Source organism: Sprattus sprattus, assembly GCF_963457725.1.
Source record: "Sprattus sprattus genome assembly, chromosome: 15".
Classification (NCBI taxonomy): domain Eukaryota; kingdom Metazoa; phylum Chordata; class Actinopteri; order Clupeiformes; family Clupeidae; genus Sprattus; species Sprattus sprattus.
In genome coordinates, this window is record NC_137913.1 from 22,423,663 (window position 1) to 22,446,665 (window position 23,003).

At 41.0% G+C, this 23,003-nt stretch overlaps 2 protein-coding genes across 2 annotated transcripts; both read left to right on the forward strand.

Moving 5' to 3' along the window:
• Window positions 1–832: 832 nt before the first annotated feature.
• fancg (FA complementation group G) lies at window positions 833–9,331 on the forward strand (the record flags this gene model as incomplete). Its single annotated transcript, XM_080853145.1, has 14 exons — window positions 833–895; window positions 1,043–1,127; window positions 1,218–1,343; window positions 3,913–4,100; window positions 4,903–5,047; window positions 6,663–6,793; window positions 6,964–7,110; window positions 7,241–7,401; window positions 7,494–7,560; window positions 7,778–8,100; window positions 8,220–8,260; window positions 8,356–8,511; window positions 8,865–8,979; window positions 9,220–9,331. The coding sequence occupies 14 exons, from the start codon at window positions 833–835 to the stop codon at window positions 9,329–9,331; spliced, it is 1,860 nt and encodes a 619-aa protein (XP_080709271.1).
• Window positions 9,332–10,063: 732 nt separating this feature from the next.
• vcp (valosin containing protein) lies at window positions 10,064–21,004 on the forward strand. Its single transcript, XM_080852783.1, has 17 exons — window positions 10,064–10,202; window positions 11,845–11,959; window positions 12,086–12,258; window positions 12,406–12,548; window positions 12,657–12,787; window positions 13,089–13,220; window positions 13,308–13,410; window positions 15,881–16,014; window positions 16,441–16,576; window positions 16,796–16,908; window positions 17,045–17,209; window positions 17,486–17,608; window positions 17,706–17,918; window positions 18,176–18,484; window positions 18,641–18,796; window positions 19,850–20,004; window positions 20,379–21,004. The coding sequence occupies exons 1-17, from the start codon at window positions 10,186–10,188 to the stop codon at window positions 20,485–20,487; spliced, it is 2,427 nt and encodes an 808-aa protein (XP_080708909.1). The 5' UTR covers window positions 10,064–10,185; the 3' UTR covers window positions 20,488–21,004.
• Window positions 21,005–23,003: the final 1,999 nt, after the last annotated feature.

The window sequence follows — 23,003 nt, forward strand, 5'->3', positions numbered from 1 at the left end:
GAGCAAACGAAGCGCTAGCCTACAGAAGGTCTTGGTACCTTTGCTGCCTAAACAGAGCCACATCAATTCCAACTATGCATCGGTAGAGAGCCATGACCAAACCCACCACCAGGTGCAGATGCACTGGTATCTCTAAGTAAACGACTTCTAAGTAAACAGTATGAAGACACACAGCAATTTGGGTCAGGATGAGTATGAATGAGCATGTAGCTTATTGTGCTATACTATGAACAGACTGAACACTGGCAACTGTGTAAGAAGTATACAAGTAATCAAATATCGAACAGTAAGACCCCAATCTGAACTTTGATGATCTGTTTCACAGTTCTTGGGATATTGTAAGGATTCTTGCAATCTCCCTGCAGAATATTTTCTTAGAGAGGCATCCACATATTGCACAGCAAATTTATGCCAGTTCTTGTCAAAAACTAAAGCACAAACAGATGCTTGATGCCAAGTTCATCAAATAAATGAACTGCACACAAGACCTTCGTTAATATTAAGTGATGGTAATAGGAACTACATGTAATACATTTACATGCCATATTACTGCTAACTCAGTTCCAGCATATCTATATCAGTTGACATACAACTCTTGCATGGAAATATTAGCAAAGTTGCAATATGGCTCCATAACAGCAGATGGCGGTATAGCGTCGTATGTGGAGCTCTTCCTGCTAAGAGAGGGAAACTTCGAATGTCTGCTGTCTGATATTTTACTGTAAGTTCATCTCCAGTTGTGGTGCCCTGTTTGATTGATTGTTGTTGGAGGATTGGTGTGAAACTAAAATGCCTAATTACGTTTAACCCGAAGTTCATTCAAACAGGAGATATGGACGCTTGTCTTTTAGACAAATGGACACAGGATAATAACTCCTTCGTGAAAGAATGGAAGGTAAGGTAACTGGTTAGCTATGTCAAAGCCCTTTAGGTTTTTGGCTATATAAGTCCACACTGTAATTCCTCGCAGATAGGTCTATGACCAAACATCTTGTCAGACTTAAAGGTAATGTTATGAAATAGCTAGAACTTTGTATTTCAGCTGACAGACGGACGAATCGGTGGGAATCATGGCGTTAAGGAAAAGTGTCATAAGGGGACCCTTAAATTACTTCAGAAGATACAAGGTATTTGTAATATTACAATTTGGCACACAACAGTTGAACGCTTAACCACTATGCGAACTGTTTTGATCATGTAATGTTCGCTCTCCACAGGTGTACCTGCTGTTATCGAGCTGCTTCAGCTTGAGTTGGTTGTTGCTTACAACACTCTTGTGTTCTCTTTCAATGTGTCCACGTTGAGTGATGTGCAACACAGCCTTACCTATACTCTTCTCAGAGGTATGTGAGCTTTTAGAGCGTCTGTACAGACTAATATGCAAACAACCGGGCCTTACACATTCCCAGTGATTAAGTATGAGTATTTTCATTACTCGTAAAATGGCTGTCTCATAAGTCATAGAGAGCTACGAGCCCCCTATGGAGATAGACTGCACTGTATGTTTGAACAGGGTTTTGCTACAAATTGCCACCACTGATTCAGAGAGTGAAGACTGATCATTCTGTACACAGAGACTATGAGGCCTCCCACACCCATGTGCAGATTTTATTTCATAGGCTACAGCAGTAGGTGCAATGTTACAAGTAACAAGTTACAAGTTACAAGTCTTTTATTTGTCAGATGCACAAAATGACACCGGGTCACACAGGGCACTGAAATTCTTAAGACAAGGCACCGCCTAAGAGTCTACCATGACATAACATAACAAAGTATAACAGAACAAAAACAAGACGTACACTCTGTACAAGTACTCTGAACATAATTTACACGTAATAAAACATATAATCACTTAAATAACCTTACTAAATAATATACAATATAAATATACCATACAGTATGCTAAACATATAACAACCAATACTAACAAATATACATATAACAGCCTATACAGATAATACAAAACTACAGCCGCGGAAAAAATTAAGAGACCACTTCAAAATTATCAGTTTCTCTGGTTTTACTATTTATTGGTATGTGTTAAAGTAAAATGTACATTTTAGTTTTATTCTATAACCTACTGGCAACATTCCTACCAAATTTCAAATAAAAATATTGTCATTTAGATCATTTATTTGCAGAAAAATGACAATTGGTCAAAATAGCAAAAATGATGCAGTGTCTTCAGATCTCGAATAATGCAAAGAAAACAAGCTCATATTCATTTTTAAACTACACAATACTAATGCTTACACTTAGGAAGAGTTCAGAAATCAATATTTGGTGGAATAACCTTGATTTAAAATCACAACTTTCATGTGTCTTGGCATGCTCTCCACCAGTCTTTCACATTGCCGTTGGGTGACTTTATGCTACTCCTGGCGCAAGAATTCAAGCAGCTCGGCTTCTTTTCATGGCTTGTGACCATCCATCTTCCTCTTGATCACATTTCAGAGGTTTTTTATGGGATTCAGGTCTCGAAATTGGGCTGGCCATGACAGGGTCCTGATCTGGTGGTACTCCATCCACACCTTTACTGGCCTGGCTGTGTGGCATGGAGCATTGCCCTGCTGGAGAAAACACTTCTCAGAGTTGGGGAACATTGTCAGAGCAAAAGGAAGCAAGTTTTTCTTCCGGGACAACGTTGTACTTTGCCTGGCTGAGGTTTGTAAAAGACCATAAGGATTGAAAAAGCGGACTGGAGGTTCTTCTAAGTTCGTCTTCTCTGATGAGTCCGATTTCACAGTAGGTGCAAGACTCTCTGGCTTGTAGGCCTCTCCAGGTCTCCGTCTAACCATCAGACGACCATGTGTTGGGCAAAGCTGAAAATTGGACTCATCAGAGAAGACGAACTAGAAGACCCTCCAGTCCGCTTTTTTCAATCCTTATGGTCTTTTACAAACCTCAGCCAGGCAAAGTACAACGTTGTCCCGGAAGAAAAACTTGCTTCCTTTAGCTCTGACAATGTCCCCCAACTCTGAGAAATGTTTTTTCCAGCAGGGCAATGCTCCATGCCACACAGCCAGGCCAGTAAAGGTGTGGATGGAGTACCACCAGATCAGGACCCTGTCATGGCCAGCCCAATTTCGAGACCTGAATCCCATAAAAAACCTCTGAAATGTGATCAAGAGGAAGATGGATGGTAACAAGCCATGAAAAGAAGCCGAGCTGCTTGAATTGTTGCGCCAGGAGTAGCATAAAGTCACCCAACGGCAATGTGAAAGACTGGTGGAGAGCATGCCAAGACACATGAAAGTTGTGATTTTAAATCAAGGTTTTTCCACCATAAAATTGATTTCTGAACTCTTCCTAAGTGTAAGCATTAGTATTGTGTAGTTTAAAAATGAATATGAGCTTGTTTTCTTTGCATTATTCGAGATCTGAAGACACTGCATCTTTTTTGCTATTTTGACCAATTGTCATTTTTCTGCAAATAAATGATCTAAATGACAATATTTGTATTTGAAATTTGGTAGGAATGTTGCCAGTAGGTTATAGAATAAAACAAAAATGTACATTTTACTTTAACACATACCAATAAATAGTAAAACCAGAGAAACTGATAATTTTGAAGTGGTCTCTTAATTTTTTCCGCGGCTGTATATATACATATGACATATAATACACATATAATAGACTATGCTAACCTAATTAACCTATACTAATCTACATACATACTGAGGGAGTTACAGAGAGTGCAATATTTCTGATATGGTATTACTGCTAGTGCAAACAGTAAGTTGTAAGTGACAGAATATGTAGTGTATTGCAAACAGTAGTGTGGAAGTGACAGTGACAGTGTATGTAAAGTAAATGTAAAGTGAAAATGAATGTTTGTGCTAGTTTGGCCTGCATAGTATGTACTGAAATGAATGTTCTTTTCAAATGTTTGTGTAATGTCTCCCCGTCTAGCTCTTGAAGCTATTGGCTGTCAAACATCTAGCATGGACCCTATCGTGTTATGGTGTGTCACGTTGAAATCCTTCAGCAACACAAGTCACCTGTCCTGCCTTCACAGCTTGTTGTGTGTGCAGTGGGCTCTGTGGTTGGCCTCCTGCCAAATTGAAAGCATTCGCCATCTGCTGAGAGATGTCACTCAGGTGGGAGAAAAGTTATTTGTTTTTCCTTTCCTCACAGGCCTTAAATAATAGTGATCCTCAGCAGAAAATTACATAAGGAATGTTTTTTAACCTCCTTGGTTAAACTTATTTACTGTGATTAAGTAAACTATGGAGCTGGCAGAAAATCAGTTTAAATGATGATGCAGTGGTTTTATGAGGATGATGTGTGGTTTGAACCACACCGTCATGAAAGAATATAGAGTATGACATATCTGAGAAAAAGGAATGTAGATTACCTAAATCACTGCAATGGGTTGTCTTGGAAAACTATAGTTTGGGAAATGCATTTTTTTTACTCATGTTGGCATCTCAATCAGAAGTCATGCAGATTTCATAATAATCAAATTATTATTATTAAATCATTGCATTGCAACGGGAGTATTTCATCTTGTAACAACATGCATTAGTGCATCAAATAATTAACATGGAATTAGGTGATATGTTGAGAGGCTGAAAACACAAAGCTTTATAACTGAGTTCTGCATTATTAGATACACTTGTCTACCACAGACAGCATACATAAGGTGGGACCCATAGCAGAAAGGCCAACTAAATAGAACAATGAAAATATGAACCCACTTTAAACAGACTGACAGTGGAGGGCTTGAAGTTTGAAGTGAAGTTTTATGCAATGTGATGTAAGAGTAGAGGAAGAGGCTAGGTACATTAATTATCTAATTAGATTTGTGAAGCCACCGTGTGCTTACAAAAGGTGCTGAACAAATCAATAAAGAAATGTTATGTACTACTATTATGACTCAAAACTTTTGGTTTTGCACAGGAAGAAGTAACTGCTTCATCACAGGACCTCCGTACAGTAATTCAAAAGCTCAGGCTGTCAGACAAGGAGAACTCCAACTTGCTAGTTGCTGTGACAGCCAGAGAATTCGAAGATCTTTTGCCTATCTGCACCATCCTTCTTGAGGGTACAGTATCTACACAGTATAGTAGAGTATACAAACATACATACATACACACATATATATATACTGTGGGGAAAATAAGTATTTGAAGTGAACCCCTGCCGATTTCGCAAGTTTGGCCACTTGCAAAGAGATGTGTGATCTAAAATTGTAATGGTAGGTGTATTTTAACAGTGAGAAACAGAATATCAACAAAAAAAATCCAGAAAACTGCATTATATAACATTTATGACTTTATTTGCATTTGATGCAGAAAATAAGTATTTTAACCCACAACCAAACAGCAAGAATTCTGGCTCCCAATGACCAGTTATGTGCCCAAGAAGCACACAGATTAGTCCTCATTAGGTCTAACAAGGTACACATGATCTCAACTGGTGACGTTTATAAAAGAAACCTGTCCAAAGAATCATACTTCACACCTTCAACCTCACCACCATGGGCAAGACCAAAGAGTTGTCCAAGGACGTCAGAGATAAGATTGTAGACCTGCGCAAGGCTGGAATGGGCTACCAAACGATTGGCAAGCAGCTTGGTGAGAAGCAGACAACTATTGGTGCGATTATTCGTAAATGGAAGCAACACCAAACAACTGTCAACCGCTCTAGGTCTGGGACTCTATGCAAGATATCCCCTCGTGCGGTATCAGTGATCATCCGAAAGGTGCAGAATAACCCCAGAACTAGACAGGAGGAGCTTGTGAAAGATCTCAAGGCAGCTGGCACCACAGTCACCAAGAAAACCATTGGCAACACACTACGCCATCATTTTTTGAAGTACTGCAGCACTCGCAAGGTCCCCCTGCTCAAGGAAGCACATGTACAGGGCCATCTGAAGTTTGTCAAGGCACACTTGAATGACTCTTAGGAGGATTGGGAGACAGGATGTGGTCAGAAGATGAGACAAAAATCAAGCTCTTTGGCATCAACTCGACTTGCCGTGTTTGAAAGGGGGAAGAATGCTGAATATGACCCCAAGAACACCATACCCACCGTCAAGCATGGAGGTGGAAACATTATGCTTTAGGGCTGTTTCTCTGCCAAGGGTACAGCACGACTCCACCGCATCTAGGGGACTATGATGGGACCATATAATGTGGAATATTGGGCTTGAACCTCATTCCCTCATTCCCTCCCATTAAAAACGCAACCTTAAGGATTTAGAGAGGATCTGCAAAGAGGAGTGGACCAAAATCCCTCCTGAGATGTGTGTAAACCTGGTGACCAACTACAAGAAACGTCTGATATCTGTGCTTGCCAACAAGGGTTATTTCACCAAGTACTAAGTCATGTTTTGCTAGGGGTTCAAATACTTATTTTTTGCATCAAATGCAAATAAAGTCATAAATGTTATAAAATGGTGTTTTCTGGATTTTTTTTGCTGATATTCTGTTTCTCACTGTTAAGGTACACCAACCATTACAATTCTAGATCACACATTCCTTTGCAAGTGGCCAAACTTGTGAAATCGGCAGGGGTTCAAATACTTATTTTCCCCACTGTATATATATATGTACACACACACACACACACGTGTGTATGTAGTTGTTCTTAATGTGTACAGATTTATAAAATGATTTCTTACTATCTATGAAGCACAGTTTTTTCTTATCTCTTAGGTCTGGAAAACATAACCCAAGAGAACTACTCAGCAGCTCTTGTAGCTTTTCTACAGGCTGCGTCCTTGCCTGCCCCCAGGACTCTCCTGGCTCAGGTCCATACCCTTACTGGATTTGCCTTTGCAAAACTGGTAGGACAGGCTTTGGAGCTATTGATTTAATAAGTTCTCCAAATAACATGATTATTATTGTAGCTGGTGCTTTTGTTGTTGATGATGATGGCGATGATAATGATGTGTGTAGTTAAAGAAAAAATATCATGAAATTAGAATGATCAGGTATGGAATTGGATTTTGTTTAGGACCAGCCTCAGAGCTCGCTACAGTCTTACAGAAAGGCTCTGGAGGTGGATTTTGGCTGTCATAGTGCACTTTACCAGAGTGCACTGGTGTACAGGCAGTTAAAGAACACCCAGGCTGAAATTGAGGCCCTACGCTTGCTTCACTCAGTAAGTGACCCAACTTCACTGAAAGTGTTGGTGTCATTCTCCAATTTCAGGCCATGGTGCTTATTATTAAGCACACCAGTTGTAAAGAAATCTTAAAACAATGGTGCCTCCTTCTCTTGTGCTATCCCAGGCCCTGGTTCAGCATACAGAGGAACTGACTGTCAATACTAGAGTGATGATTATCTCTCCAGATGTGCTACTTAGCAGCAAATGTAAGGATTCCATCATGGCGGTACCCTGTCCTCAGCTGATATTGCACTCTCTGGCATGCACATGTGTGCTGGAAGACAGGTGGGTTTTAAAGCAACTGGGCAAAGCAGAGATGCATCACGAACATGTCATTATAATTTACGTGCAGTCAACTTCCTGTTTGTGTTCTTCAGAATCTTAGAGGCGGTTGAACTCTATCTGGATCTGATGTCATCCCTGCAGTCAGATATCACACAGCCTGTAAGTTATGTAAATAAAATGCACAGTACAAAACAGAGTCCCTTGTATAACAGTTATTATTTCTTGTACTGAAGCACAGGCTTATCAAATAATGATCAAGTTTTGAACTGCAAATGGTAGCAAACTTGGTGCAGACATATATATCTTAGATATCCATACCTTTATATCAATAATTCATATGCATCCATGCTCACTCAAAATCAAATAACCCTTGCAGGTGTGTACAGAGGCTGATGTGTCCCTTCCAAGAGTTCCTGTTGTGTACCTCGAGGCTGCCTTTACCTTGCTGAGGGCCAAAAGGATGTGGGATGTAATAACAGTCTGTGAAGAGGTCATCACTAAAACCATGAACCTCATTCCTGAAAGATTAGTATTAGATCTGTCAGAGGAGCACTTACTTTTCTCCATGGAGGGATCCTCAAAATCACGGAAGCATGAGCGACTAGAATATGTGTTATGGGCTGCGGCTGCTTACTACCTCCAGGGCCTAGCCTACTGTAAGATGAAAGACACCAAAGAATCAGTGGCCAATTTCACAAGGTACGAATTAAAAGCTAAAATGTATTCAAAGTCCCTTATTTATTTTGTATTAATCAAGAGTATTGCCTGCTTAAAAGGAATAATAATAGTGTGTATGGGCTGTGTATATTTTGTTTCAGATCCCTAAATTGGCTGGCCAAAGTGTCCATTAAAAGTACAGGTAAGTGTTACTGTAAATATGCTTGTTCATGTGATGTCCTTTGAATATTCCTGTTGTTGTCATTTTGTTTGAGTTTTATCATTTATGAATATTAGGTACACTGGTTGGAGACCAGGGAGACTGTGAGGTGTTAAAGACATTGAAGAGACTGAGGGGCCTGGCTCTTGCTGGCAGAGGGATCAGCTTCATGGAGAGGGGCCAATTAAAGGAAGCACTACGGGACCTGAAGCTTAGTCTTCAGTCCATAACAGGTACTGGGTCATTTTTGCGCCTACATATTGATCACATTTTTAACAGTGAAATAGTAGCTGAATTTGTCGGATTAAGCTCACATTTATCATTCATCGATTTACATGTGTGTATTCAGCAGAAAAGTTTATCCAAACAAGTTAGGGGTACATTTAATCAATATGTGTGCTCCCTGGTAATGGAATCCATGGCGTTCTCATTATTAGAAACTTGTCCACCTTGATGAACAGCAGAAAAATGTATATTTTATTTTACTGTTTACATCTGTTGTGTCATCAACTGTTTATTGTTATTGTTGTTGTTGCCTTCTCTTTGAAAAATGCTACATTCATTGTCCTGCCTCTGGTGTCCCTAGAGTTACAGGTGATAAAGTTTGGACTGGTAGAGGTGTACCGGAGGCTTGGGCGTCAGGAAGAAGCCAAAGTGTGTTGGAGAGAGTCACAAAGCTCATCTGAGGCGGTCTCCTCTGGGTAATATTATGTGTTGGTGCTACTATCATCTAGTTTGTGTCTGGTGTATTATGTTGCCATGAGTATCGAAGAGCTATTCTAGGTTTTTAAGGCTATGTTTGCATCCTGGGGAACTGTATAAGTTTGAAAATATATGATTATATGAATTCATTTAAGATTGCTTGTTGGTTGTGTAAAGTTGTTTTTTGGGGCTTTGCAGTTTTACCTTTATTGTAATTTTCTATATCTGCTACCTTTCAGAAACCTGCCTCTTTATCTTCAGACATTCCCAGAAGTCAGTTTATGCTTTGACATCAATGACCTGAAGAAGGCCATGGAAGACACTTTTCAAAGAAGAGGAGTTTTAACATGATTAGATAATTTCGATTACATTTATTTAAAGAATAATCTAAACAACAAAAACTTGACAAATAAATACATTCCCTTCATTGTTGAAATACTGTTTTTGTACTTTTTTTTTTACTAAAAGTGTACTTCTTGTTGTGAAATGATGTCGGGTAACTAGGTCACTTTCAAATTCCAATATAATCCATGCTGCTGCAGTAGCAATGACATATCTGTTTCGAAACATGGGCTGTATGTTGTTTCTACCGTTTGTTTTGTGACCTCAGAGTCAGACCGAAATAACCAAATAAGCCCCAGAATCTACGTATCTGAATGGTCAGCTATTATAATTAAGAACTAAATTGACTAGTAAATGCAGTCCAGAAATTGTGGTTATGGAAATATTATGATTCTGAGACGATGAAATTACCAATAGCGAGGAGCCATGTTGCATTTTCAGCAAATTATCTGCCTACATACGAAATCGTGGTACACTCTTCTTCTCCTGAACCAATCCGTTCAGATTTCGCTTCCGCCATACTAAAATACGCAAATATGACCGGTACTGGCTGTAGTTTGACCAATGGCTGTTGTCTGAAATAACAACTCTTATTTTTTTGTAAATCACAATTGTTTAATTGGCCAATCGCTCAGGTGAGTAGGACCAATTGCGGGACAGACTCACTTCAAACGCTCTCTGATTGGCCCCCTGAAGCAGAAAGAGAACTGATACTTTTCCGCAGCTTTGATGCGAGGAAGCTAAGCTGACGTTTTGAAATTCAGTGCAGAGGAAAGAATCGTGAAGGTTGCCGTCGGTCAATCAAGAGAGTTGCTTGAGTATATTGTTACCTTTTATTTATATCGTTGTTCGGGAGAAGCAACATGGCTTCGGGTGGAGAGTGAGTATATTCAGACAATTATATGTTCTATTTCTATTCATCGTATTTTACAGCGTTGCTAGCTAGCGAACTGGCAAGCTAGGACCAACTCAACTACGTTAGCTAAACAGCTAGTGCTAGCATTAGCACTGTATGAAATGCATTTGTGGTCAATATGTATTTCACCATGGTAATTAACGAATCTGTAGGGACAGAGTTTCGATTTAGAATTGCGTCAGTCAAGATAATGTGGCTCAAACCCTGGCATTGGCAAGTGATTGACGTCGATACCCTTTCCAATTTTCTTTTTAGTCTTAGACTAACGTTCAGCCTAGCTAGTCAACTTTAGCTGTCGTTCAGTTCACAATTACGACGTTAGCTAAGCGGCTAACTTAGCTAAGCATACTGAGTCATTCTCGCTCTCCGTGGGGGTAGTTTGGCCTACCGGCATCAACGGAGTTTGACATGATCCGTTCTGTGCCACCTTTTAATGGTTACAAATACATTGTTAACATGCAGTGTCTTACCCATGTATGTGTATTTAATCTCTACTGTGAATTTAACCAGTGAACGTAAGCTAGCTTGCTCGCGTCTGACATTCTGAGTTATGCTTACGTTAGTTAACGTCACTCTCATACGAGTAGGCCATTTCACGGCGAAATAATTTGCCCTGCTTTTGTGTAACAATGTTGTCACCCAACCAAAGTCGTAGGCAATACACCATACATGTTGCCATCGTAGTCATCGCAATACATATGTTTGATACGTTGATGACGCACCATTCATTTGTAACAATGTTAACATCCCAAATAAGGTTTCTAATTCTCGAGACCGATAGTTAAACGTGCTACAGCTAACTGATTAGCTTGAAGCTAGCTAGTCGGATAGCAACCCCGTTTACTCCGACGCATTTGCTGTGTCATTCGGCATATAACCCAGCGATTGCTAGCTAGCTAGTGAGGTTCGCTGATGTTAACCACAAAGCCAAAAGCCTGAGGATATAAAACCTATGATATCAAGGCCAACATTGTAAATATTATTTGCCCACCATTACCCACCATGTGTCCGGAAACTTGTGGTTAGTTTTTCTACGGCACTAAAATTAACTACTATGTACACTCAACTTATGTACTCATTCAAGCGTAATTTTTGCTTTTGTTTGAACAGGTACAGATAGCTAGCATGGCTAGTCGTAGTTGAAGTTTGTTCATGTTTCTGTTTTGATCAGGTTTATAATGCGTATGCTTCCAAATAATAATTCGGTAGAAAACAATAACTTGCGACCAGTCTATAAGTGCCAGCAAAAACAAATGAAACATTTATTCTAATCTAACTCTCATCTGAACCTAACGAACTGTCTAGTTAAATTAGATGTTGATTGCCAAGTTCAGTGACGTCGGTCAGAGTTGCAGTTTATTTTTTGTTTCTATTCTGCGCACGCTCATCAACTGCGCAGTTTGCCCGAAGTTTCCGTTTCTACACGTATTACCTGGTAAATCACATTGACATTTGTGCAATGGGCAGTTCGAGTGTATCAGGTAGGGGGAGCTGAACGATCAGTCTGACCGTACGCTGGGTAATTTAATTATTATTTAAAAGTGTATTATCTGCCGTAGTGGTCTACAATCAAAGGCTCATAAAGAGTTTGTGTCAATCTCTGCAGATCCAAAAATGCTGATGATCTTTCCACTGCGATCCTGAAGCAAAAGACCAGACCCAATAGGTTGATAGTTGATGAATCCATCAATGAAGACAACAGTGTGGTGTCACTTTCTCAGGTAACAGCAAGCTTTGATTTACCAGTCATGGAGTAGATACTATTATTTGGTATGGTTTTACACTAATCACTAGTCATCAGGTATGTCAGACAACTCAAATACATATTTTTTAAATTCTATTGGCAGGCTAAGATGGATGAATTGCAGCTCTTCAGAGGAGATACTGTGCTGCTCAAGGGCAAGAAGAGGAGGGAGACGGTGTGCATTGTGCTCTCTGATGACTCCTGCTCTGATGAGAAAGTGCGCATGAACAGGGTGGTCCGTAACAATCTTAGGGTCCGCCTGGGAGATGTCATCAGGTATTTTCGATTGCACTTTTAAAAACGGTTAACTATTCTGGCTTTATTCTGGCTGTTTCATATCTCTTAAAAATGAATAAAAGGTTGAATTCCATCCATTCCGTATAGCAGTCTTTTACTCAGTATGTGTACCTCTGCTGTTCATAGCATCCAGCCCTGTCCAGATGTCAAGTATGGAAAGCGTATCCATGTTCTGCCCATTGATGATACAGTTGAAGGCATCACTGGCAACCTGTTTGAGGTGTATCTGAAGCCATATTTCCTTGAAGCCTACCGGCCAATCCGTAAAGGTAACAAGTCTCTTTATGATAAGGGAACTACTCACTTTGAAGTTGTATTTGATGGCCTCCCAATGGCATCATTCCTCTGAAATGAGAATAGTCTTGTTTGTTTTTTAGGGGACATTTTCCTGGTCAGGGGTGGGATGCGTGCAGTTGAATTCAAAGTGGTGGAGACGGACCCCAGTCCTTACTGCATCGTGGCACCTGACACGGTCATTCACTGCGAAGGAGAGCCCATCAAGCGTGAGGTGAGTGCGGGGAAAGCTTCTGCTGCTCTTTGTGCTTTCCGTCATACCTTTTAAACGAGTAGGATTGGTTTATTAATGAAGCATTAGCTTTGCTTTGAAGCAAAGGTCCCACCCTAGATCAATAAGTACCGCATGGCTCAAGCAACACTCAGACATAGAAGAGGTGTAATATTAGACTGATCAATAATCTTCTGGTACAGGCAACATTTCTTAGTACTGGCAGACTGTACTGCAAGTTGGTTTGGAGAAATGCATCTGCTGAAGTGACTGAACCGTGTTTCTGTTTCCTGGTTGTCCGTAGGATGAGGAGGAATCTCTGAATGAGGTCGGCTATGATGACATCGGAGGGGTTCGTAAGCAGTTGGCTCAGATCAAAGAGATGGTTGAGCTCCCCCTCAGACACCCTGCCCTCTTCAAGGCCATTGGCGTGAAGGTGAGGAAAGAATACTTTGTTAGCAGATGGACTTTAATTTAAACAGTACTACAAGATGAAACTCTAACTGGTCTTTGTGTGTGTCAGCCTCCACGTGGCATTCTGCTGTATGGACCTCCTGGAACTGGAAAAACTCTCATCGCCCGTGCTGTTGCCAATGAAACTGGAGCTTTTTTCTTCCTCATCAATGGTAAGAATCATGCAGAACAAATAATGGAAGTTGTGGTGAAATTTAATGGAGACGAATGTATCAGTCCTTGGCCTAAAAATTATGTCATCATGTTACTTTGTATAACACAATGGGAATTGACAGGTAGTGTTGGTGATTGATTTATCTTTATAAATTAAATTAAATAATATTCTAAATAAATAAATGAATGCAACATCACACAATGTTAAGTCCTATGACCTGAGTCCATAGAACTGAATTCTGGCCAGCTGACCTTTAAGCTCCACAACCTCTGCAGTGATGGCCAGTGATCACCTTAAGGGCAGGCCAGACTAATCCGATTTTCATACTTTTGCGGAAAATAACTTGACAAACTGACCTCCCGGCCAGATAAATCTGCCATTTGGAGCGTTACTTTCCGTCAAGGTTAGAATCCCCTCTCCAGAGTGGGAAGGTTGCAATCTACCCTGCTATCAGGGCCTTTCTGGCCGCAAATCGGGTTTGAATCCGCGAATCTGATGACGTAATTATCCCACGTGAACGCTGGAAGCTGTCAAGTAGTCACGTACATCTTCCCAATCGCAATAAAAACAAAAAATGTAAGTCTTCTGTTCTGTTTATGGCTGGCAAACAACGATCTAAGAAGGGCACGTTTTATTCACTGAGTTACCAAAGCAGTCTTCTTTATGGGGACTAATTTACACTGCACTGAATTACACAACTAATATTACCAGATACATATAATAGTGGACATTACACTAGGCAACATGGATCTCATTCATATCTCATCCAGTCGAAATCTTAGCAGGATTGAACACATCTTTATTACAGCGTATCAACATAAGAACAGAACATAGCTAAATCTCCGCTTAGCGTGCTAATCACTACTAATAGCACTAGAAGGTAGCCCAAAATGTGGTATTTAATACACACGATCTATCACAGTAGCAACTTCATGAAAACCCTTACTTTCATTAGGTATATACATAATGCATCACATACAGGTCGAACAATGATGATTTAAGCATAGGAAATGTATAAGGCACAGTATGGTCTACTGTCACCAACTTAACTAGTTGTAACTTGTCATCTTCTTCTACGAGTCTTCTTCTCCATTTCCGGTAGCACCCTTCACAGCGCCACCAACAGGCCTTGCATATGTACTACAGTATATTCACCAGTTTCAATGGGTGTGTGTGGCCGTAGAACAGCGCAGCACAGCTTTGTCTGGCAGCGATTGACTAAACCCGAATACGTTCCGGAAAGTATGAAAATCGGCTCAGTCTGGCCTTACTCTTAGAGTGTGAAGTAATTTCTCGTCTAGCTGTAGGGCTGCTGAGGGCATGATCATCATCTACATTATGCAACCATAAGCACTGGCCCAATGATCGAAGTAATGCATATTGCATTACTGTCCTCTTGGGCAGCTTGGGTAACTAAATTACTTTAAAATGCATTTGCTGATATTTTTCCAAGTAATTTTTTTGCTATTTTTCTTTGGCCAGTAGTTGACTTCATGATTTGTCTGTTTTCCCTGATATTTGTTTTAGCACACCCTGTTAATCATTTTATCGTGTTTCCACATCTTTTCATCACCCCATGCTCTCCTTGCAAGTGATACTCCTCTTGTTTCTTGCTAAGGAGGACAAAAGCTATCTCATGTTTCTTGAGCTCTGCATGAAAGTCCTACTGATCACCTTTGCCTAGAGACACGTGGTGTAGCACGTTTTCCTCTGCATCTTGATCTGCTCTCCTCTGACAGCTAGGTGTCACCCAAGCACTCTTTGGTAGTCTTATGGAACTTGGCATACCAGCATTATGCTTTTAAAGATGCCATTTCTGTAGTGTTCATCAATATCAGAGCTTGTGCTTTTATATTATGTTTCAGCCATTGTACTCCCCCTGCTAAATTGACCTGGATTGTTGCACTTCATTGTCCATCAGAATGACTTAAATTGCCAACAAAACCCCACAGTTTCTGAAGCAGTAACGTGTTGTGATTTTATAGGTTCAGATTCACTCTTGAATATTTAATTATTAGTGGATAACTAGAGCTGTAAATATTACTTCCTGAGTATTGCCATGTGATGTGGATAATCAGGTTTGATGTTATAAGAGCCAGCTGTTTTTTTGTTTTTGTTTTATAGTGACTGAATTATCCTGTTTGTTTTTTTTTTAATGAGATTGATTTATTGACAACGCAGGAAGCTACAAAATATTTTATATTTAGACATATCTCTACTGCTGGTTGACCTTCTTTGAAAAAGGATACACTTTTTATGTAATGTGAATCATTTAAAAAAAAAAAGAGTTAAAATCTGAGTGCTTGTATTAATAAAAACAGCCATGTCTATATTTTATAAACGAAGTGTGAAGCCGGTCAAGATCCACCTCTGCTAGTACCTGCTGTAGACATTAACATGTGTGAAGGGTGCAGTTTCATGGAGTTCTTCTGTCTGGAGTTAAAATCACTACTGCTTGTGTAACCTAGGCCCTGAAATCATGAGCAAGCTGGCTGGAGAGTCTGAGAGCAACCTGAGAAAAGCCTTTGAGGAGGCTGAGAAGAACGCCCCCGCCATCATCTTCATTGACGAGCTCGATGCCATTGCCCCCAAGAGAGAGAAGGTGAGGACATTGTGTTCTGGCCTTTGCTACTCATTAATATAAGGAACCTCAAATCCTTCTCCAGGAGCTCTGCTGCTAAGCAGCTTTATTGCATGAGTAATGATATTCTGTAACTGCACATGGTTTTATGTGCCATAGCTGGACACAACTTAAAATGTCTGAATAACAGGACTTGGATGTGATATAACTGAAGTCTTGGATTTATTTTTTTCCGTTTACAATCATACAAAAAATAATTCACTTTTGTTACTTATATAGTCAGATGCAGAATTGCAGATAGTTTGTAAGCTTGAGCCCTTTTTTTATCAAGGAAGTCTTTAAGTGTTCAGGTCCCACAGATCGAGAACCCATGAGAACTCCCATTTGATGTTGCACTCTGTATTCGTCGCGTGCGCTGTAACCTAAGCCTCTCCTGTGTCCTTGCAGACCCATGGTGAGGTGGAGAGGCGCATCGTGTCTCAGCTGCTCACCCTGATGGACGGCCTGAAGCAGAGGGCCCATGTCATCGTCATGGCGGCCACCAACAGACCCAACAGCATTGACCCGGCCCTCAGGCGATTCGGTGAGACCCAAGTCCTTTTAACTGAAATTAATTTTCTGCGGCATTGCAGTGATTGAGTTAAATAAATTAATGCAATTACTAATAATAATATAAATATATATAAAATACATTTTTACATTTTATTTGTAAAGATTCGAAATCCTGGCAGGACCTGAGAAATGGGCAACTTGTCAATGTTATTGAGCCTGGATATCATATTCTGTCTCCCTTAAATCCCAGGTCGCTTTGACAGAGAGGTGGACATTGGCATTCCAGATGCCACTGGCAGACTTGAGATTCTCCAGATACACACCAAGAACATGAAGCTGGCTGATGATGTCGACCTCGAGCAGGTATGGTTTACAATAATAAAGGGACATGGCTGAAACTTGGCTTAGGATACCACAGGCAGGATGAAGCAACGGCTCCTAAAATGGAGGATTGGGTACTGAAGCACTGACTTGAGCCACGCCTCCTCTGTTTTTTCAGGTTGCCAACGAGACCCATGGCCATGTGGGTGCTGATCTGGCTGCCCTCTGCTCTGAGGCTGCCCTGCAGGCCATCAGGAAGAAGATGGACCTCATCGACCTGGAGGATGAGACCATCGACGCCGAGGTCATGAACTCACTGGCTGTTACAATGGATGACTTCAGGGTCAGTGTGCTTGGCATTTTAAAGTATTTAAGACCATTAAACATTTTTTTTTGTAGTTTTACTTTGCTTTGTACTTTCAGCTCAAATTATGACCTTGGTGAATTTGCCTTCAAATGTGGCTTTTAGTAGTAAATGTCACCCTTTCACCCAATAGCATAATGCTCAACGCAATCACTGTACCCGGATCAGAACAAAAACTGGGTTTGGGAGATGACTGGATGTCAACCATAAATGTTGATGTTGCTCCTTATGTGTTCTGCCACTGTGGTCTTTCAGTGGGCCCTGAGTCAGAGCAACCCATCTGCCCTGCGTGAGACTGTGGTTGAGGTGCCCAACATCAGCTGGGAGGACATTGGAGGTCTGGATGACGTCAAGAGGGAGCTGCAGGAGCTTGTGCAGGTACACAGTAGAAACTTGAATTGACTATATGGATTCATGATTGTTGAATATCTAATGAACTTCATTGACCTCTGTGGGTTATTTATTTTCCTCTCAGTATCCTGTGGAGCATCCTGACAAATTCCTCAAGTTCGGCATGACCCCATCCAAGGGTGTGCTGTTCTATGGACCACCAGGTTGTGGTAAGACTCTCCTGGCCAAAGCCATCGCCAATGAGTGCCAGGCCAACTTCATCTCCATCAAAGGTCCAGAGCTGCTCACCATGTGGTTTGGAGAGTCTGAGGCCAACGTCCGTGAGATTTTCGACAAGGTAAGATTCTCAGAATATTGGCTCCTTATCAGCCAGAATCCTGCAGCTATTAAACCTGCGTTGAGACTGCATTTTTATAGACTTGGTTACTTGCCGATTGATATGTAAATTTGATAAACACGGACGAGCACATTTTATTCGGCCACATACAAATGAGACTAGTCTTGGTTCTGGAAATGTCTTTATACACTTTCCCATGGACAGTGCTTTGCCTGTTTGCAGATCTGACTGTCTATTCCATATGCTTTTACCCCCAGGCTCGTCAGGCTGCTCCTTGCGTGCTCTTCTTTGACGAGTTGGACTCCATCGCCAAGGCCCGTGGTGGGAATGTAGGTGACGGTGGCGGAGCAGCTGACCGTGTCATCAACCAGATCCTGACAGAGATGGACGGCATGTCCAGCAAGAAGAACGTCTTCATCATCGGTGCCACCAACAGACCCGACATCATCGACCCAGCCATTCTCAGGCCTGGCCGTCTGGACCAGCTCATCTACATCCCCCTGCCCGACGAGAAGTCCCGTATTTCCATCCTGAAGGCCAACCTCAGGAAGTCCCCCATTGCTAAGGTCAGATTCTCCCCCTCTACGCTGACTGGGAGGGCTTGTAGAAGTATCAATATTGTATTAACATGGCATACAAAAGTTGAGTACTATAATGCAAAGGAAAAACCAGGGCAGATCAGTTTCCAATGTGGGTCTAACTGATGTTTTTCTCCACTGTAGGAGGTGGATGTGGATTTCCTGGCCAAGATGACCAATGGCTTCTCTGGAGCTGATCTGACTGAGATCTGCCAGCGGGCCTGCAAGCTCGCCATCAGGGAATCCATCGAGAACGAGATCAGGAGGGAGCGCGAGAGGCAGACCAACCCCTCAGCTATGGTGAGAACTTAATAAGTCTTCATTCAGGCAGTCATCAAGTACCACTGCATTAAGTCTTAAAATCTACTTGCCAACTGACTAATAGAGTAGCACTTTACCTGTCCACAGAGCTGGGATGAAAAGGAAATTATTTGATTTCTCATTAAATTTCATAAAATGGAATCTCACATGTACAATTTAACATGGGTCTAGAATTTCAATTGTAGTTATATATTCCAAAGTTTATGAAAACAACATAGTCGGGCGAACTATTTCATTTTGCAATGTTGCTCTAGTTTTGTCTTGTTTTGTGTTATAAATCCAGCGCACGCATTTCCCGTGTTCTTTGCCTCTCCCTTAAAGCCCAAACTCTCACACTGAATAAGTAGCGCCACTGCTGAAATTCTACAATGTTGAATATGTGTATATACTATTGTTTAAATGGTTTTCATGCGCGGTTCAATGTCAGATTTGACAAAACAGAGTGTTTGTGCTGAGCTATCCAGCTATCCACTCTCTTGGCTTTATCCACAGCCCTGTTCAAGATACAATTTTTTTTTTTCACTTCTAGTAGAATTCTGGTTTATAAAGGTTAGCCTGTAAAAGTATATTCCAGACCTACCAGTAGCTTCTCCACTGATCTGTCGCCGTGCTTAGAATTTAATGTTGCCACTGAACCTGAATTTGAAATACAACTTTGTACAAAAATTAAGATCATTTTAAATCTTGTCTATATGTATAAGTCCATTTACTATTTCTAATAATAGAACAAAATATAAGTTAATTTATTATTACTGTAATAATAATAATACCAACATAATAGGCATTGATGATACTACTACTGATATACAAAAAAAATATTTAATAAAAGCACAGCGGGTCCAGGGTCACAGGCTTATGTCCACGTGCACAGCCTCTACATTGGTTGCTATAGTAATGACATAATGCCCAGAATGTTCACATTTAACAAACCAACAGGGAGAAATAAAATTGGCTTGCTAGTTTACCCTACGAATTTACCACATGACTATGTATAGCCGCTATTGAATGGTGGACCCTCGTTTGTGTCCTCAGGAGGTGGAGGAGGATGACCCTGTTCCTGAGATCAGGAAAGACCACTTTGAGGAGGCTATGCGCTTCGCTCGCCGCTCCGTCAGTGACAACGACATCCGCAAGTACGAGATGTTCGCCCAGACGCTGCAGCAGAGCAGAGGCTTCGGCAGCTTCAGGTAATCACCTCACCTGTTCTATTCATAACATCCCAGAGTAATACAGACCACTATTCGATATGTAGGTTTACAGGATTCACATAATAGTATCAACTTAAAGATGAGGGTATGTAATCGGATCACAAACCCTTTGTTGCATGTGCTTTTATATACATTTCTTGACTAACTCCAGTATCTAGAGTAATTCATGATCATGGTTAAGATGGTTCTTAGTATTACCACAAGCTAGTTTGGAGATTTAATTTGATTTCAACGCCTGACTACTTTTGGATAATGCAGCCAATTGTCATGAGAATAAAAAATAAAAAACAAGTTGGATTTTCACGGGTTGCAAATAGATTTGGCTTTAACCACCCTTTGCCCACCCGTTCCAGATTCCCCACCAGCAGCCAGGCTGGCAGCGGACCAAGCCAGGGCTCAACAGGAGGCAGCGGTGGCGGCACTGTGTTCAACGAGGACAACGACGACGACCTCTACGGCTGAAGAGTGCGTGCCTGACCGACCACTCAGTCGGCTAAGGCCTCCATGTACAAATAAAAAGAGTGAAAAAAAAGTAAACAAAAAAATAACCAACTATAAAATTCCACATTTTTAGGACTCCTGTGCTTCTTTAATGTCTTTCTTTTTTTTATTATTATTCCCTCCAAACTATTCTCTCCCATCTATTCCCTCACCTGTCAGAGAAAGCATGTAGCTGCTTGTACTTGGCTCTGGTTTGTGAAAGGATGATTATTGCTGAAAGCTTGATCTTTATGTAATGTGGGTGGTGGGGTGGGGGGTTGCATTTCCGTGAATACATACCAGGTTAGAGTGGCTTCATTCTTACTTTTTTCACAACCTATGCGAGCAGCTTTAGTGATGGGATTAATGCTAGCCTGTTGAAAGAAAATTGATTAAAAAAAATGAGAGAAAAAAATGGCTAATTACTTCATTTTTTTATGAATGTAGCATATAATGTATTACAAGTTTGAAAATGTTCCAAATAAAATTCACGAAAGGAAATAAATCTGCTGGTCGTGGGTGTTTGTGGACCTGCTGGATTCTGGTGGCCTGGAAGTGGTCTATATTCAGCTTGAGCCTCCCAGAGAGGTGTAAATGGACTTCTCTGTAGGAATAGGCACCTGTACATTTCCATTTTTTTTCCCAGCTGAACATTTTTTTTTTTGTCCTCAATCCTTTGTGTTTGGTGTTTCATGGAAATGTTCTTTTTTTGCAAGGTAGACAGTCTTTTGTTAGCAGGTGATTCAGTGTATTGCACCCCCCTTTTTTATTGGCATTTTGTGCAACATTGGCCATAAAGGCTTTTTCACAAACTTTTTTTTGTTTATTTTTTTTTTTAGCACAGGAGAAACCATGGATGGGCATGTAAGGAAATGATGGTTGTTTACATACTGGACAGTACTCCCAGTAAGCTCCATCATAGCCCGTCGGTATACAGACCTGGAGACCTGGTTACTTTTAATGTGTCAGCTAAATGTGCTGTCTGCCACTGGATGTCACCCTTGCTACCTTGTGGTCTTCTCACAGCTACCTTCCCAAGTTCTCTATTCTGGTAAGCTCTAGAAGTCCAGCATCATTAAGTGACAGGTGAAGAGTTTCAGCTGGTCTTTAAACCAAACAATTCAGAGGGCTTTGTGTAGCGAGTAGCCACACATTAAAACAAGCGAGCACTCCCAGCCTCCCTGATCATGGGATTCTAGAACTCTCCACAGACAGGTGACAAGTGTAGCCTGGTATAGACAAGTTTACGCGTCATACCCTGGGCGCCGCCATTACCCTACACCAATGCATTTCATTTCCGCCGGAAGTGGTTTCACAGCGGTTGCCAATGTAAACAGACGCTTTGACAGCCAACTGTCAGATCGCTATCGTAAGCTAATAATGTCCATACAATGGCAACACAGTTTAAATGATCTTACTGGAGATGGCATTACTATCCCCCACCCGAATTCAGTGCAGAACTGGGTGGATAACATGGCGACGTGGCCAAACATAACGTACAGTAAGATTTGCGCCTATTTCGTGGACTCCATAGCAACGGATGGGAAAGCGATGGACAGTCTGAAAGCCTCCGAGGCATATCAATATTTGCATAGCGACAAAGTCGGTTGTGTCATGTCATACAAACATGATCGTTTCGTTTATTTGAAAGCAAATGTAGAGCCTAGTCAATCTTTGAATAACGCGTGGCATAATGCTTGGGTGCTGGTAACTGAAGCTGGAGAAGTCAAAACGGCTGGATGTACGTGTGTCGCTGGACCAGGGAGATCTTGTTCCCATGCAGCTGCGATCCTGTGGAAGGTAACTCATTATTTGACCATTGTACTCTAGGCCTATATGTCTTTTTTATTTATATTAGTAAATTCTATTATAGTATATTTTTTTAATATATATTTATTTATTTATATAGTATCCGAACTACATCATAGAGGTTAGAGTGTGCAAGTGTGTGTACCAAGATCATAATAATAACACATTTTCTATTACTGAAATCCCAGTGCAAACTATATCATATGGCATGTTTGCAGTGAACTCATTATTATAATATCATTATCAATGCACTGTTTTTACTATAATCTTTCTAGGTAGAAAATGCTGTGAGACAGGGGAAAACCGGGCTTGCCTGCACAGACGGACAGAACCAGTGGAATGCTGGGTCTAAAAGAAATGCTGGTCAGAGGAAGATGAAGAATGTATGCTTCAAGCGACACAATAGGAAGGACCTCTACCAGCTGCCATCAACTGCACAGCCATCCTCTACCACTCCAGAACCAGCACAGGAGGTGAGACTCTTTGGAAATCATGCAGAGTGGAGGAAGAACGCACTTGCCTCACCAATGGCAGAACTTTTCAATTGCCCTGGGAATAGCCTCCTACAACTCTGCCTTAATGCTGATACCTCCAACATCACCGATCCAATACCATGCCCACACCTCCATCTCCTAACCCATGATGAGCACCACACACCACTGGCTTGTGTAAAATGCAGAACCTTCTAC